Genomic DNA, 17,903 nt, shown 5'->3' on the forward strand with positions numbered 1-17,903 from the left:
ATATTAAAAATTATGAACAAATCGTCTGAAGGCGTTGTTTTGACACTTTATAGAACTTGTAAAAGATTTTGTATTTTTAAGGTTCATCGTAGTGTCAGTACTATTGATATTGACGAAACTGTACACATTTTTTATTGTTGTCGATCGTTATTGTACGGAAAAATTCTTGTGTTTGATTTTGAGTGGAAACCTCTTATCGCTTGTCGTAATAAAAGTAATGAACTTATCAATCATGCGGAACCAGATATAAATCGATCTACAACAATGAAATGTTTGTGCATGCGAACGTCTGATATTAAAAGTTTTGGTGTCACTGGAGAAACTGCCAAGATTCAAGTTCGAATAGAGCGCGCCATTTTATCTAGAGATAATTCTTAAATAGTCAAAAGTCAATCTTTTTCTCGAAGATTTGTTTATTTATTGTTATAAAAAGAATAAGCAATTAGATTGTTAAATAATTTCTCATTTTTTTAAAGATATTTTTCGATATTTTACAGCGAATTAATACTTCATAAAATAATTTTAACTACACTACAGAACATCGTTTGATGAAGCTTTTCCGAGAGAAAAAATATACCCTCTGAAAAGGAAAATATCGTCCCACGTGGGGGACCCGTTTAATTACAAGTTACGTTGTTTAAATATGTGTTTGTTGAGTTAATTTTTGTTTCTAAACAATGGTGCAGGTGAGTGGAATAAAATGTGCATAAAATTCATAGTTTTGCGGGGGTGTAATTGAGTAAAAAAATTGAGAATTTTTCTACCCCCAGTTCTATCGAGGGAGTTTTTGATTGTTTTTTTTGTTTCATTCTTTCTTCTCTCTCTCTCCGCTGCTGTCATCCATTAGTAAATAGGAAAGATGGCAGCAGATTATTGCGCTTTTTTCCCGTACGATCGCGACTCCGACATTTTTCTCGCGAGCATTGAATTTTCACGTAATAATTTTCATCATCGGAATCAACGAAAATGAGGTTACCGCTACATATTTACGATTGAATTTTCACGCGCTCACGAGTTTTGTTATTGTTTCAACGAGATATTATTCTTTTATGGAAATTTCAGTTTTACGAGAGTTATAGATTTTTTCCACTCGTCCGCGGTATCGAATGGGGGTGAAAAAAAAGGGGAGTAGGAGAAGGGTACTTTTTTTGTACGTGATAAAAAAACTTTGAGCTTCGTCGTAAAATGGTAGTCGCGTCGTGAAAAAATTGTCGAGCATTGTTGCAACTGGTATTATAAAAATTGACGAAACTTTAGAAAAATCTTCGAAGATGGTAAATTTTATTAATTTTATCGATAAAAATTATTTTAAATAATGAAAAATAAATAAACATAGTTATTAATGGAAAATGATTATTGCAGGCAATCGATGAAATGGAGCAGAGGGATCTGCCTCAGGCATTCCGATTGCTAGGAGAGATGAATGCCAACGTTGTCCAGGTTAATCAACTTGTTGACAATATGTTAACAAAAGTGAAAAATGGAGAAGTGTCAACGGACAAGGGTCTAAGCTTTTTGGAAATGAAGTATCACATGCTTCTTTCTTATCTTATTAATTTGACTTATGTAGTATTGAGGAAATGCTCTGGAGAGCGCATCGAAGGAGATCCTTCGATAGATCGACTCGTCGAGATAAGAACTGTTCTCGAAAAAATCAGGCCCATAGATCAAAAGCTCAAGTATCAAATAGACAAACTAGTAAAGACCGCCGTCACTGGAACTACCGGCAATAACGATCCTAGCAATTTCAAAGCCAATCCAGACGCGCTTATGGGTAAATTGGATGGTAGCGAGGATGAGTCTAACAGCGAAGAAGATGACGATGATGCAGCCAACAAATCAAAACAGTCTAGGAAATCTGGGGTTTACGTACCACCAAAATTGGCAGCCGTTCACTATGGTTTGTAGCTTTTTGAGCTTCGAATTTGAATTAAGAGAACATTTTTGTTCTTCTAGTCGATACTTTAATTAAAAAAAAGAAATCAGTTTTTCTGGTTCAACATTTCATTCTAACGACATTCTTCAATGAACAGTACTTCATCTTATACGAGCGATTTTTATTTCTCGTAATTATTCTAGTTCCGTGATTATTCTCTGAACAGAAATTTTTTAGTTTGAACCAAAAAAATTTTTTTCAATGACTTATGATTCAGTTTTCGGAGATTCTTAAAAAAGACATTACATTTTCGTTTCTTTCTTTCATTCAATGAAGTCTCTCCCATCGCGAATATGCCAGTTTCAATGACCTTAAAAGAACTTATTCGAATTCTTATTCTAACATTGAAAATCATGATTTTTTTTCCACGAATCCAACTCATTGAATTGCTTTTAATTTTGTTTCTAAGATGAGGTTCTGTTCCGTGTGTATCTTATATATCTTGAAAAACTTCTACAAAACTGTGTTGAAAAATTTATAAAGAGTTCGAAGGGCCTATTCAAAATATTCGAAATTCATCCAACTCCTTTCTTAATTCAACTTTTTTGAGTATCACTGCAGTAACAAAATGAAAATATCAGGAAGAAAAAAAAATATGAATTTACGATTAACGGAGTTGTGAAATTTTGTAGCAATCAAAAGTCATGGAATTTAAAAAAAGTAGCACACAATTGCAAATATTAATGTGACAAAATAGAAAAAGTATCAATTGAATTCTACAATAACGTATTTCTTCCGTAGACGTATAAATGACGAACTTTTGTAAGAATTCGAAGGTATATCAGGTTAAAACTCAACTCAGCAAAAAACGATGTGAAAAGTATCGAAAATGGTTGTCTCTATATCTATGTTCGTTTTATAGATTTAGTCCGTATGGATTTTTGTTTTATTGGAAAAAAAATAAACGTGCATATGTTTTTGTTGTTTTGTATAGACGGGGACGAGACGATGGCTGAAAAAATGCGCAAGGCGGGCGAGAGAGCACGCAGGCGTGCAGTATCCGGTGCGGTATTGCGCGAACTGAGGGAGGAATATTTAGACGCACCAATCGAGGATACGCAGGGTATAGGAGATAAACAAGCGAGTTTGGGACGTGAGAACAAGCGAAAGATCGAATATGAAGAGAACTACATGACGCGTTTGCCAGTTACGAAACAGGAGAAACATCGAAGTCGTCAAATTACAACGCTGGGCACACTTGGCGACGAAATAACAACGTTCTCCGGACCTGCCGCAGTCTCTGGTAAAAAGAGAAAAACTTCCAAGGGAAAAGCCAAAAAGAGTACGTACAAATATTCCGAGTATTGAGGACAAAAACTTTTCGAATGAACGATAAAATTCAAGAATATTTATGGCTGTTTGCCACAAACGTTGACATCAGACATTTTTCATAGTCACATTCTATGATAATTAACGGCACCTGAAATTTATTAACAAATTATTCTACTAAAAACTCTTACGATGACAAGACACCATTTTGTGCGACTTTTTTTACGATACCGTAAACAAAGATTTATTTTTCTCAGGTTTCAAGAAGAAACGACACCACTAAGCAATAAGTGGTGTTTTTATTTGTCCCTCGGACTCGACGAGCTTGAGGATCTCCACACCAGTTAATTCATAAGGTAAAAAGAATTCTCGAAAGGATTGAAAAATAATAAAACAAAAAAGCACTTATTCGGAAATCTCTCGGCAAGAGAGTTTACCGGCGAAATACTCTCGTTACTAAGTTACGCTAATTATTGAATAAAAATTTAGTATTAAAGGTACACACAGCTGTCGAGGATAATGCGAAAACAGGAAGAGAAGAATATGAAAATAATAATGAAATGAAACACTCGCATACACACACACACACACCATCGCGGTAATTTATTATTGTATAAGGCATCATAATGGTCGTCGTAATTGATAACTATAGTTACTAATGGTTTTAATCTTCAACCGTTGTCTGAAACAAATTTTTAACTACGGATCCGTATTAGTTGGCAAACAATCAAGAAACTTGAAGCAAACGGGTGGGGCGGGGGAGGGGGGGGGGGGCTAGTATGGGTTGAAGATAAAAGAAAAAGGGTCGAGATTGCAAATAAAAAGAAATTGGAAATTATGATAACAAATATGAGAAACGTGTAGCGAATATTCGCGAGCTTGCCTTTGTCTGCGAAAAAAGAGTAACGTCCGAATTGGGAGCACAAATTAAACGAATAAAGAAGAAGAAGAAGAAGAAGAAGACGAAAAAATAAATAAAAAAAAAAAAAAACAAATAGAAATTAAACTCCCGCGCCAAGAGATCTTAAAGCATAAGAATAATTTAACAAACAAAAGTGGATTCGTCTGCTTTATTTTGAGATAAAAAAAACTCCAGTTGTAGAATGAGAAAAGAGAAAGAAAGGAAGAAAGAGACAAAACAAAAAACGATAAAACTGATTACATTTTAGCGGGAGAGACGGATGATATTGGATTAATTGTTACGGGGAGCGTAAAAATCACAAGACATTCAAAAACGAAAAACATACAGATCAAAAAAAGTATGAAACAAAGAAAACAAATAAAGACAAAAATACAGGAAGCTCGTACTCGACACAGCAAACAACAAAAAAGTAATCTAAAAAATACATACATAAATAAAAATTTAGCGTTTCGAAGTTACACGAAGTTAAAATACTTCTCGAATGGTCAGAAATTCATTTTTGGCAACCGCATGTCTTAGGATTTTTCTCGCTGTTTGTAGAATAGGAAGACAAAAGAAAAAAAAATCGGAAAAATAAGTAAAAAAAAGAAAAAGAAAAAAAAAACAAGCAAAAAAAAAAATAAGCACAAAAATACTTGTAGGTAATAGTTTTACGAATTTAAACTCGTATTCTTATTATGTTCGTGGATTTTTTTCGTCGATTCCTGGTGAAATGTTGAGGCTATTGCATTTCGGTGTCGTTCATTTATGAATATATCTTGCGTTAAGTTTTTATTTAAAGCGCGCGATGGCGTTCGCGAATGCGCGCGCGCGCGTCTTTATAATCGTTGTTTTAACATTATACGAGGGAAAAAGAAGCTCCATTGTTTATATTGATGGTAATATAAGGATAAAGTGGACGTGTCAAAATTCAAAATTGAGGTATAAAGAGAAGCAAAACGAAAATCCAATTACTCAAGTACTGTTTTACGTTCAAACGCGTTTTTGGTTTCCTCGAGAACGTGACGCGCGCACTGACATCAAGAAACGAATGATATTTATCGCCGTGAATATGAGACAGAGAGCCTCGAGAATCGATTCTGTCCGGAGTCAAGCGAGACAGCAATTATACCGTGAAACATAATTTTTTGGAATCCTCGTAGTGTGCAGAACAGGTTGAAAAAAAAGAAACAATATGAAAATAGAAAATGAAAGTCAAAACTACCCCTCGAAAACTCCACTGCAAAACATTAAAACGGTAAGGGTGGGGCACCGTCAAAGAGAAAAAAAAAAAACAAAACGAGCAGCAACATTAAAGGCGAAAACGTTTCAGAAGAGATTCGCGAAATAACAAACGATCCAAGCAAATACCATGTGTTTCTTGACCGCGCCTGAGGGCTCAAAACATCCATATAGAATTTATATTTTTTACAGAAGTGTTCACCGATTGAGCCCGATGTTTGTGCGGTCGCGATGTCACGCGCGTCTCGTTCTTTCCGATCTGTGAAAGACGATTAAAATGTGATAAAAATAATAAAAAAAAAAAAAAAAAAAAAAAAAAAAATAATAATTCTTGAAAGAATAGCGGGGGGAAAAACAATTAAAATGAAGAAGAAGAAGAAGAAGGAAAAAAACAAATACGAACGAATGAGACTACAGAAAAGAAGAAAAAAAAATAGCACAATTGCTGGGCATTATTTACAAGTGCTAGCACACGAGCCTAAAACTGTCAGCAGCGGATAGTCTCTCGGCCGTTTTGGCAAACGAAGTTGCGTACGTAGGCGTGTGAGCTCCAATATGTACCGGGTGATAAAGCAGGAAGATTAAGTAATGACTTTCTCATTTCGAAGTATTACGAACTCCTCGTTTATCTTTCGGTATAACGAAAAACAAGCAAAAAAAAAAAACCGAGAAAAAACAAAACGAAGATGAGCTACGAACGCGTACTGTTTAAACTTCTTGCCTAGACGATAATAATTTTTTGACGCCCTCTACAATGAGACTAATGCAAAACTACGAGTCCAAATTCCTTTTTCCAAATGGACAGGGTTTTTTCGTATTAGCGCCCAAGAGTGTGCGCGACATAAACAATGAGATATTTTACAACAGGATTGTATTGTTCCACAAAAAAAGAAGATGAAAAATAAGAAGAAGACGAAGAAGAATAATAAACAAATATTGCGTCCGTTTAGGCGCGTAAAAACTTTTTATTAAAAATACTGTGTACATTAGCTATGTCTGTATTGGTTCGATGAAGGAATGAATTGCATTTAACAAGTATATTTTCGATGCATTGGACTTGTAGAAAAAGAAAAGCAGAAAGAACGAGAGAGAGAGAGAGAAAAAGTATGAAAATGAAAAAGAAGTAAGGTCGAAGCTGGACAAAAATGGGCGTAAAAAGTAATATTCATTGGAACACACACATATCTGCAACACAGCATATATAGCAGCAACAAAATAATAGGGTTATACATTGAATTCACTACCTCAAGACAATAGACTATTGGTAAAACAGTAATAAGGCCTGACGACAAAAAGACTTGTTTACATCGTTTGATTATTGCCAAATAATAAGTAAAAAAATGAATGAATTATCAAAGTTATAAATATATATTGCATATATGTAAACAGATATATCGTTTACAGCTCCGAAGATACAAAACGAACAAACAAATCTCATACTACTAGTTGTTTACTACTGTATTGTGCCAAAAAAGCACGATCGCGACTCGGGCCTTTTGCCACTTGGGTAAAAAGCGTCACTGTTCCTTCGTGATTATTCCTAGCCGCTATTATTATGAGACTTAATGAAAAAAATGATGAAATCGTTGTACGAATCATACTAATATGCGTTATTGTAAACGATGTAAACATAGTCGTACACGCAAGAATGAGCTGAGAAAGAGAAAACGGGGTGATCGGGAAATATAATAAAGAAAAAAAACGAAACGAGTAAAAGTGAGGTTACAAAACTTGTCCTACAAATCCAAATGTGCTGCCGGGCTAACGCGATGATGTATCTTTGCAGCAACAACAAAAACTGACAAAATAGGAATAATTTATCAACTACATTAATGGAGTTATATATATATACATATGTAAATAATACATATATATGTATATACTCCCGCTGAGGAATATAAAACAATTTTATAAGTTTGGTTATTCGATGATGTTTTTTTATCATTTTTATTTTAATATGGCAGGTGAGCGTACGAAAGAGAGGGGGAGAGAGTCTACCTGTAATTTACAAATGGTTATTACGAATGAATTTCTATTATTATTATTATTATTGTCATTATTATTGATATTATGTAGAAGGCTTCTTACTGACTGAATAAAATGTTTTCAATGTCGACTAATTATGAATTTTTCTTCAAACTGTTTCTTATTGAATAAAAAATGCTGAATTCGTGGTGCATAAGTAATTTGAGCGAACAGGGTTTGGAAAATTTTCGACGTTACAGCCAATCCGAGGGATTTCTAGTGCGAGCCGGCTTCATTGCAAAGACGTTGGGATAAAGGGTCCATTTGTTTAAGGCCGGTCATTCAACCTCATCGAGACTAGGGTTGAAAAGTCGAGGATAACAGTCGTGATCGAAACTCGTTACTAGAATGGATATGTAATTCTGACGATTTCGAATGAATATTGATTTGAAATGATTCTATTTTATTTCTATGAATATAAAAAAAATTTAATTAACTTCTTCAATGTTTCGTGTATAATTTGAAGGAATTTTTCACTCATTTCGTTTGTAATACTTTTATGATCCGGATATTGAAAATTTGTATTCGTATTATTTGATTGTGAAACCACATCAATTCCTTTCGAAAATGAATGGTTGTTTTCGTCTTTCAACAAAATATTGAACTGAGGGAACTGAAGTTGATGATCGGTGTCAATGATTCTTCTTCCTATCCGCATTCATTTAGTGATTTTTCGCTGTGCAAACCAGCCTGTGTCTTTGTTCCTACATAATCGGCAACTTCGCACGCATCGAATTGGAATCCCCCCGGGCTCCGCGCCTTCCATATACGACACCCACACATATACATAAACGACAAATCGTATCGAAAATACGAGACGACGACGACGTCAACGACGAGATCCCACGACGATCTGCCTATCGTTTCACCTGTGGCACGGCTGCTAAGGTAAGCAGATTTCCAATAATTGATCATAGAACTTCATTTCCAAAAAATGAACGTTATCGTGCCGATTACGTAAAAAACAAAATGAACCTTCTCAGTAGCTATAGCCAGCTGTCAAAAATATTTTAGTATCGAAACTCTTTTGCATGACAATTCTTCCGGGGAACGATTTCTCTCATCAATGACATTCTGCTCTGCATGGCGTGCATGTGTTTTATTTTTATCGAATGATTTTTCAATTTTCTAACATAAATACAAGAATGTATGATTGTTCGAAATTTTCCAGAAACCAAACAAATAAATCCCTTTGTGTGTGCTCTCCTTTTCTCTCCCCCACTTACTCTGTTTCTATGCCAAGTTATGTCCACTTTCGGAAACATTCATTTATCTCGCTCGCACCCTTCTTTCTCCCTCGTATTGCCTCGCTTTGTCGACTTCCTCCCACTTTCCTTTCGAGCTCACCTCTCTCTTTCCTCCCACTCTTCTTTCTCCCTCTCTCTTTCTTTCTCTCGTTCTCGTGGTCTGTCGATCCTTCTCAAAGTTTATACTGTAAGCACATTTTCCCCTGCTACCACACTCTGCACTCTCGCTTTGTGTGAGCGCTGTTACAAGTTCTCACATGGTTCCCGTATGTATATAAATTATTTTTATCATAACCCTGATCGTGCCTGATTTTTCGAGTGGCTGAAATTGCTTGGCTGCGCCGAACACGCGTTTTGCCTTCGCACTTTTTTACTTCCTCAGAACCCACGCGACAATTCTCCTGTTAATTTTTTATTATTTCCAAAGGTGTTAACTCAATCGTCAACGTACTCGCTGTGTTTTTCTTGTGCACCATTGTTTTCTTTTACTTTCTTCTCGTACATAAGTTCGTCGAAAAGTTCGCGCGTGAACCCTTTTTTGGTTTCGTTTTTTTGTTCCTTATAACAGAGTTATTTTTAAATCGTGCTTCTCTGTTGCAAATATCTCATGTTTTAACACCACGATGAACCAACGTTTAACTTCATTTATTTCCGGGACTCTCGTGCTTTTCTTATCAATGACAAATCTTTACTTTTCTCACTTGCTGCTGTGCAAACATTTGCTTTTTCATTTAATTCTCTCTTACGCGTGTAAAGTTGGTTTTGCAGCAACTGATTCTATGTTTATTTTGTGACTTCTCTTCTGAGGATTCGTTAGCTTCATCAGAATTTGTGTATATTCCTGAAAATTTTCCGATTTTTCAAACTTATCTGCAGGATCCGTTCATTTTGAAGCTTCTGCTGGAAAAAAAGTCATACTAAAAAATTCCTACAGATTAAAATTATTGCCAATTTCAACTATGAACATAAATTATTGTCAAATAAGTAAAGATCTCTCTGCGTGTTGAACTATTGCTCTCAAATGATGTATGACAATGTTGAAATGAAACCTTCTCAGGCTTGCTAGAAATCAAAGTAGGGTATCAAAATTTGCATACCTGTATCTATTATTTCTTTAGAACTGATCAATTTTTACTATTATTATTTTTTCATACAAAAACATGATCTATGTGGACCGTTAATATCAGTTACAAAAATTCCAATCAATGCTTAGACCCTGTCTAAGAAAACTTTAATTGATAGTATCAGAAATTCCTAAGAATCGTGCTGAGATAGTTTAGAATTTGTTTAAACATCCATCGACGGCAATATTTGATCTGTTATGTTGTGTTCTGAATAGGACCCAATAATGGCGACCACAACACAGCTAACCAGACTCAGAACGCTGAAAAAAGTGGAAAAACCAAGGCCTCCGAAGCTGAGCCAGCGCCACTCGACCAACGATGGGTGGATAAAGACCAGTAAAGACTGTGACTCTTGAAGATATAAAAATATAATTCTCCCGAAGATTACTTATTCACTGAATTTATTATTATTTTTGACCTCGCAGTGGACGAATTAGTGTCCCTGATCGACAATGTTACCGTCCACCTGACCAACGGCTTCCACGATCAGTCGCTGCAGATGAACATAATCACAATGTGTAACACTCTCAAATCTCATGCACCACAAGTAGAAGCAATTTACAAAGGTATTTTAGTTTATTATTTACTTTTAGTCTCTTTCAATTCGACGCATAAATCTGCATGTAGAAAGCAGAAAATTCATTCGATGTTTATTATTTTATCTCCCTAGGTCAGCTGGACAGAGCATTTGTAGCGATGAGAAATGGAAGCCAGGATGAGAGACTTGATCTGACGACCAGAGTACACTTGCTGGAACTAATTGAACTCAGAGCTAAGCAATGGCGTCACAATGACTCGATGGATAATTATTACACCCAGAAATTGTCCACAATCGATACCGTACGTTTCTCTAGCTTATTCTCAGACATTTTTATATGGCAATAGAATAAATAGTCTCAATATTTGAAATGAGATATTGAAAAACTGCTTGAAAATAATCTTAAAGATGCAAGCGTTTTTATTTACCTTTTTGGCCCATTTTCACTCTTACTATCGAATTTTACAGCAAGCTGATGCATTGATCATGGAATCTCCGACGACACTGTTGTCGTCTCCTCCCCTGGGATCGTCGTCTCCCCAAACAGCGCCGCTACTCGGAATCGGTGAAGTAATAAAGAACAGCGGAAAATTTGCAAAACCAACGAGAATTCCCGGCAAGAATTATTGCAAGGACGAAGTTGTAATCCGTAACAGTGATTCGGGGAAAGGTGAGAAAATATGAGATAATTTTTATTCGTTTGATCACAAAATTGATTTTATTTCGATTTTATGCTCGTTTTGAAAGACAAAGATTACCCACGATTTGGGGGCGACAGGGTAAAAAAAAACAATACAAAAAGTGGTGGTAACCGAACAAAAACATGTGCGAATATCTCTTAAGAACAAGCGTATGGTTTTTTTTCTCTCTTTCGTACTCTTAAAATTGTTTGCACGACAAAACAGTGATGGGAATAAAGGGGAGACGGGTTCACATGATCGAAGAGCTCAGCGAGACGATCATCTCCTTCCAGCGAGGTAAACAGGAAATGAAAACAAACAAACAAAACAAAGCAACAACATTAATAAGCAAATAAAACCAAAAACTGCAAGCAGCTCGTCTGCATCATGCCTTTTGCATCTCAACTACCGAAATTAACGTGACTGATTTTGTTTTTTATGTTGACTCGTTCGTCTAATTTTTCACCAACGGATATCGCGTACTTTTACCACTTATTTCTCATGCATCACCTTTTAACAATGAACGTTTTGATTTGTTTTATTATTTCTGGCAAATAACTCTTTGCTGTCTCAACTGTCTTCGATCGAATGGCAATGCATGATCTTCGAATCGAGTAACACCAGCTAATTATTGAAGTATTCAAATTTTCTGTCATTCTTCAAAAATTAATCCATCTTTCGATGCACTATTTTTCGTTTGTCGACCCGAAATTTATAAGTTGCATAAAAATAAAGATGGTCATGTTACAATGAGAAAAATGTTGTTGCGTTACAGTGAAAAAATTCAAATAAGGAATGAATTTTTCCATCGTTTAGAACCGAGTTTATACGAGAAAGAATTTTACCTGAAACGGTTGAATGTTTCAATGAAAACAGAAATGCTTATTCTCGTATTGGTCGATCGTGGGATTTCGTTTCGGTTACTATTAAAAAGAAAAAGGTCGAAAAATGATCGTTGCATAAATTTTTGAATGAAAATACAATTTTTAGCAGGCACATCCCCGAACGTGAATCCAGTTTTGTGGGAAAACAGAAAAAAAAAGAAAATCGTCACTGCAAAGCATGGTTTGAGTGTAACAAAAATCAGCAGTGATTGAATTCTCCATATTTTTACATTGTTAATAATGAATTAACACTGGTTGAGCTAGTCATTCTTGCCAGGTGCATAATAATCTGTGATTGATGCGTGTGTTAACGCCTGTTAAGTTAAGAATAACTTTATAGATTCTGTACATTTGGCGAACTTTTCAGTGAACCCTGGAGCCAAAGAACGACTTGTCCAAATAACGGGAACTTCCGAGGACAAGATACAGTGAGTGTGTTTTCTTCAATCAGGAATATTTACGGTTCTGACACTTTTAATCGACGTTAACGATTTTTGTCTGCAATTTTTCGTGGCTCTAGTTACGCGAAGGATTTAATTAAAGATACGATACAACGAAACGCATCCCCGGTGCGATTAGAGCAAGGTGGAGGAGACAAGAGCGGTATCGGTGGTTCTAGCTCTTCGTTGAACAGCAGTGCATCCGACGAGAGCAACCGTCTCCTACAGCGCACTTCTCGTACACGCTCGACTCTTCTTCACAGTTTATCCACCAACGACGCCAGTATTGGCGAATACAAGTACACGGTGACTGTTGGTAATCAGTCCATCAAAGTCATCGGGTGCAATTTGGATCTTGTCATGGTAATTATATTTACAAAGAGAATCTTGGAGGGATGAACATTCACAAAGAGAATATTGGGAAACGAAAATTGTGTGATTCTGTATACAAATTTTAATTCGGCAAATAATTTTGACAACATTTCTAGCAAACACAAAAAGCTATTTTCGAAAAATCGCGTCAAGTCCGTTTACTCTGAAGTTCACAATTCCATTTTGAGAAGTAATTTTTTTCTAATAAGACAAAATGAAGCTTGTTCTTCTTGAGTGAAGATTTATCTGTGACATTGCGATCATGTGTTTTTAGACAGCCAAATTGGTCCTCGACGGTTATTTTTCGAGCGATCCCGAGCCACTTAATTCCGGTGTGGATTACTTCAGTTTTGAGGAAGAAACTGGGTTCGCTCCATCAACGGATTCTGTATTGAGTACTCCGATAACGCCGCTGACACCGATCACTCCGTTGACTCCGATTACTCCGTTAACTGGACTGACACCGTCAAATGTTCTCGGTCGTGAGCTGAGTCAGGAGAGCAATGCGACATCCGAGAGCGAGGAAACATTTAAACCACTTGGAATTCCCGGATCTGAAAATAATCCGAAGAAGGGTGAGTGGATTCGAAATTAGCGTAAAATTATGATATGATGGGTTCTTTCAAAAATAACTCTAAAAGATGAACAGTGTGTGGTCAGAATTAAAAAGAAATTGATTTTTTAATTAATTTTAGTTTTACGTTTTTCCCGCATGTTAAAAACCATTACAGACAGAATGACGAAGGAATAACTATGACTGATTCCGGCGAAAGTATCTTTCATCGCGTTTTAGCTCGAAACGTGATTTATGAACGATTTTACGATCGATAGAAGTATAAAATTATGTGCAACGGTTCGACACTTCTCGGGGAGTAGTCAATTCGGCGTGAATCATGTTTTTTGTTCCCCTCGGTCCACTTTTATTGGATTCACTATTTTTCAATGATTTTTTTATACTTAATATTCAATTGGAAGAGATGAAAAATGGAAAAATATAGAAAAATGGATGCTTATTTCCAGAAATCATAAAACTCACGTACGAGTTCCTGCACCTTTGTTCCAAGGGCCCTTACGCGAAGCGAGCTCCAGCGGACTGGGAGCGCATCCAAAAAATGTGTCCAAACATCGTCCGCAAGGTAGATAATCGTACCAACACGGCAAATAATTGTATTAACGCCGGCACGTTTAACAATCATTTTAACCGTAACACATTAATCGATTACGATGTTTCTAACAACCGAGGATTCAAAGATCGTGAAACTATGCCAAAGATAGCTTATCGTTATTCGTACTGAGTTCTATCGAGCGGAGCTGCATCGACCATCGAGATTTTCTTAATCTCGCGTTTTCGAAGAAAACGTCTCACAGTTTTCGTTCACATCTCATTTAAACGTGAAAAACATTCGATATGAGCTCGATAAATCTTATAGTATTACAAACAAATATTTGGTATTTTGATAGTACCAAATTTTCGTGATTTCCACCAAAAGTTAGCGAGAAAACAAACAAACATAAAAAGGAGATAAAGATAACAATGTATAGAAATTTATTATATGATTTCACCCTCGTGTGAAACGGTATCAAAGAGGCTGCTGACAAAAAAGAAATTTTATGTTCCTATTATTTTTCATTTATTCATTTCGAGGCAATTGTGAGTCGATATAAAGATTTTATTTTGTTTCTTTTTTTTTATTATTATTTTTTATTTTGTGCCACTGAACGCTAAAGTATTTAGAGACCCTTCACTATCAATGATAGTTCGCTGGAAACTCTCATTTTAACACGTTTATTGTGTTATTGAATCTCATCGATAGTATCATTATTTTAGCGTCATATTTATAAACGATCCGTTCACGGATATTCGTGATTAGTCATTAAGAAGTCATTAAGTTTGTAAAGCATTCCGTGCTCGTTAATATTGTGGTGCAAAAACAAAAAACGACATACGAGTATTACGCGTGGATTCAAACGTGTTCGACCACAATCGTTTTCGTTGACTACTTTGTGTTTTCATTTCATTATTCTTTGTTAAAGTTTGTGCAATGATGAATTCGCGATCGGTTAAATCAAATTCTAGAGCGTAACAGCCTGCTGTAAGTCAATTAAAAAATCAGTATAATTATAGTCATAATTTATTTTTCATTGCACATTCGTACGATGTTATTTTTTCGTCAATAATACAATTTGTTCAACATTTTTGAAACGACGAGACTATAATATAAAAGCGTTATCAATTCTCGATAATATTCGACGTTTATTTTATTTCATTTTATTTTTATTTTTTTCGTAGATTTAAACAAAAAAATCAATTTTACGGCTCTATTTTCGATATCAAGGTCTTAGATATTGTTGAAATAGGTATCGCAATATTTTGACAACGAGAGTTCAAAAAAAGGTGAAAAAGAAATGGAGTTATGAAAGGACTACTGATCTGTGAAGAAAAGTTTAGACTTAAGGGAGCTTGTTACATTTATAATGATACGAAAAGTGGATGATTAATAAGTGAAAAATCGTTGAAGGCTATTTGAACCCTTTTGGAAAGCCTTGAAGTATTAACCGAAGAGGACGAAAAAGTGTGAACGTAACAGAGTGATTATAAGGGCGCTAGAAAATCGTCGAAAGCAATGTTTGAGACTGTTTTGTTTTTTGTGATACATATGAGAAATCGTCGCATGATTTGGCGTTATGTGAGAGTGTGAATAATAAAGTAATTCCGTTTTTTTCTTGAAGCTTGTGCGCTGGAGAGCAAAAATAACAAACAAAACGGAGAGAACCGTACACAATATTAATAAAAATTATCTGTAGACTTGAAGCGAAAGAATCACAGCGAAGAGACTTGTTGCGCTATACAGCTTGAACTGGAGTAAGATTTAGATTTGCAGTTGTTGATTAAAAGTTACGGAAACTCGTTTAATAGTTTTGATTTTAAAAAGGCCGAAATTAAGAAAAGGATATTTTATAATGAAATACCACTCATTATAACATTCAATAAAAATGAATTTCTATTCATGGAGTATAACATTACACAAACCCGAACATAAATTGCCTCCCTGGCACTCGATAAATTTTATAATACAAAAAAACAAGCATGGCATCAGGAGTTTTGTACTTTTACGAATGCATGACAATTCTGAGGACGGATTAACAGAGGTAAGACGACTATTCTGTTCACATATTCATGTCAATACACACTATTATCAGGCTGAGGATTATTGGAAAATTCAGTAAGATCAAAGAAGTTTTACACATTACTTCCTCAGCTGAAAACTTTGATCTACTCAACTCGGAGTACTGAGACACTCGGATAGCTTTGAAATCTGGCTTAATTAAAAATTTTAGTTGATGGGGTTTGTGTAATCATTTTTTGAAAGATTGAGGGATGGATTTGTAAAAATAATATGTACAGCTTAACAAGTTGAAACGCTATTAATGTAAAGAAAAACTACTAACGTTTGTAACATCGTCGCCAAGATTCGGTGTGTAGGGCATAATTTGATGTTTTTTTTCACAAACCTGGGGGTAAGTGAAATACTGAAGTAGTGTTAGAGGAAATACAATCATAAATCTTCCATTCACAAATGTTGTTCGATCAATTTCATTCTCAACGATCAATGAGTTATAGAAATTCGTGATGTCAATCGATACCCCAAAATTTAATAATTCTATTGCCAAAAAAACGAAATCTGTAATTTGAAAGAGTTATAAGACGTTTTATAGTGGTGATGATTTTATAGTTATAACAATTTCTTTTTGCGAAAGCTGAACATCTCTCTTTCAGACTTCATTCCCGGCTCGACTGTATTTGACATATTTCCTCAACACTCTTTTTTCTTAAAATTTGAAGAATATTCTGGGTCTGATAAAAACATTTTTTTCCAGGTACCGATTCGCTGGTTCGAACCGGAGGCCTATAAGGCGAAGGTGGAAGCCGCTGGTTTCATCACGTTGTTGCCAGCTGCTGAAGCGGACGATCCAGAGTGAAAGTAAGACACGATTTGTCGCGAAATAAAATCTTCGGAACCAGCCACAAAGTGGATTTGAATCTCGAAAATCGAAAGGAAAAAAAACAAGTTAATTTATTTCGAGAAGCGGTGTTGTAAAACGACAATAATTTATATTGGATTCTGGTGAATTATCACAATTTCCCAGGAAATTATTAATTTTATAGAAACGAAGTATTTTTTAATTGCCTTTTTCGAAATGATGATTTATTTATCGAAGAATTTTACGTTCTTAAAAACAAGCAAAAAAATCAACTTCATCGTGTCCTGCTTTTAATTTATTTTCCGTCGTACAGTACGGCTGCAAATCAATCAGAGTTCTTAAAAAATCATTATTTCAAAAAATCTATTTAGCAAACATTAATTTGTTATCTTTGAGGGTTAAACAAATATCCCTCAAAACGTTGGCAGTTGAAAATTAGTATTGTTACGCATTGAAGAATTGCAAGAAAAGGAATAACCAAATAACGAGTCAATACTTTCGAGTGTAATTGAAAAATTACATTTTTCCTCCGAAAACGATTGAACGTACGTCGTATCTGTTGAAACTTAACATTATCAAGATGGTAGTTGAAAATACTAAAAATGGAGAAACAATCGTGATTTGGGTCTGAAGTTTCACGAGACCCCGGAAGATCGAACACGTGATTTAGCATAGTCTAGTCTAAATATTAAAACGCGAAACGATAATAAAACAAAAAAAGAAATAAAAAGTAACTACTAGTCCGGTATTCGTCCATCGTAAAACTATAACCAAATTAAGTCTACTAATGCCAAAAAAAAGAACAAACATAAAGATTTGTAAAGTTATTTTATATTTTGTACGTCAACGACTGTTTTGTCACCGATTATAAAACACGAAGAGGCAGCTATATATTTTCATTCGAACTGCTATTGACATTCAGAAAACTACGAAAGAAAAAATAAAATATTTTTCGAGGACTTCTCTGAGATGAATGATTTAGGTCGAACAGTTATTATATCGTTACGGTTCTGTTATGTTTCTAAGAGTTTTTACACACGATTTAATATTTATTACCTCTTATCGGGTCCTAGAGGAAAACAAACATGTTTAATAATATTTATTATTTACTACTATTATTATCATTACTATTATGACATTTAGCTAAAAAAAAGTTATTTGTTTTGCTAACTTATTACGATTCACACTCACTGCAGTAATATACAAATATTATTGTACTGTATTGTTATTAATAAAAACAAAGTGCAACGGAAGTATGATT

General features: G+C 35.0%; 2 protein-coding genes across 10 annotated transcripts; both read left to right on the forward strand.

Moving 5' to 3' along the window:
• Positions 1-565: 565 nt before the first annotated feature.
• LOC122415942 (neuroguidin) lies at positions 566-7,468 on the forward strand. 3 transcript variants are annotated; one of them, XR_006262031.1, is made up of 5 exons: positions 566-686; positions 1,363-1,900; positions 2,871-3,218; positions 3,463-3,561; positions 3,695-7,468. XR_006262031.1 is itself a non-coding variant. In XM_043428550.1 (4 exons), exons 1-4 carry the CDS (start codon positions 678-680, stop codon positions 3,486-3,488), a joined length of 921 nt encoding a protein of 306 aa, XP_043284485.1. In that variant the 5' UTR covers positions 566-677; the 3' UTR covers positions 3,489-7,468. The 3 variants fall into 3 exon arrangements, 2 of the variants coding, with proteins under 2 accessions (XP_043284485.1, XP_043284486.1); XM_043428550.1 differs by having other exon boundaries at positions 3,463-7,468; XM_043428551.1 differs by lacking the exon at positions 566-686 and adding an exon at positions 861-1,274 and having other exon boundaries at positions 3,463-7,468.
• Positions 7,469-8,109: 641 nt separating this feature from the next.
• On the forward strand, positions 8,110-17,895 carry mxt (Eukaryotic translation initiation factor mextil). Of its 7 annotated transcripts, none has more exons than XM_043427715.1 (11): positions 8,768-8,886; positions 9,960-10,080; positions 10,170-10,310; positions 10,415-10,584; positions 10,751-10,952; positions 11,188-11,259; positions 12,214-12,274; positions 12,367-12,649; positions 12,933-13,233; positions 13,679-13,998; positions 14,081-15,667. In XM_043427715.1, exons 1-10 carry the CDS (start codon positions 8,878-8,880, stop codon positions 13,951-13,953), a joined length of 1,635 nt encoding a protein of 544 aa, XP_043283650.1. In that variant the 5' UTR covers positions 8,768-8,877; the 3' UTR covers positions 13,954-13,998; positions 14,081-15,667. The 7 variants fall into 7 exon arrangements, with proteins under 7 accessions (XP_043283651.1, XP_043283654.1, XP_043283650.1 ...); XM_043427718.1 differs by lacking the exon at positions 14,081-15,667 and adding an exon at positions 16,538-17,895 and having other exon boundaries at positions 8,771-8,886; positions 13,679-13,794; XM_043427716.1 differs by lacking the exon at positions 8,768-8,886 and adding an exon at positions 8,110-8,261 and having other exon boundaries at positions 13,679-15,667.
• The last annotated feature ends 8 nt before the right edge of the window (positions 17,896-17,903 follow it).

The sequence above is a fragment of the Venturia canescens genome, chromosome 9 (genome assembly GCF_019457755.1).
Source record: "Venturia canescens isolate UGA chromosome 9, ASM1945775v1, whole genome shotgun sequence".
Taxonomy (NCBI): domain Eukaryota; kingdom Metazoa; phylum Arthropoda; class Insecta; order Hymenoptera; family Ichneumonidae; genus Venturia; species Venturia canescens.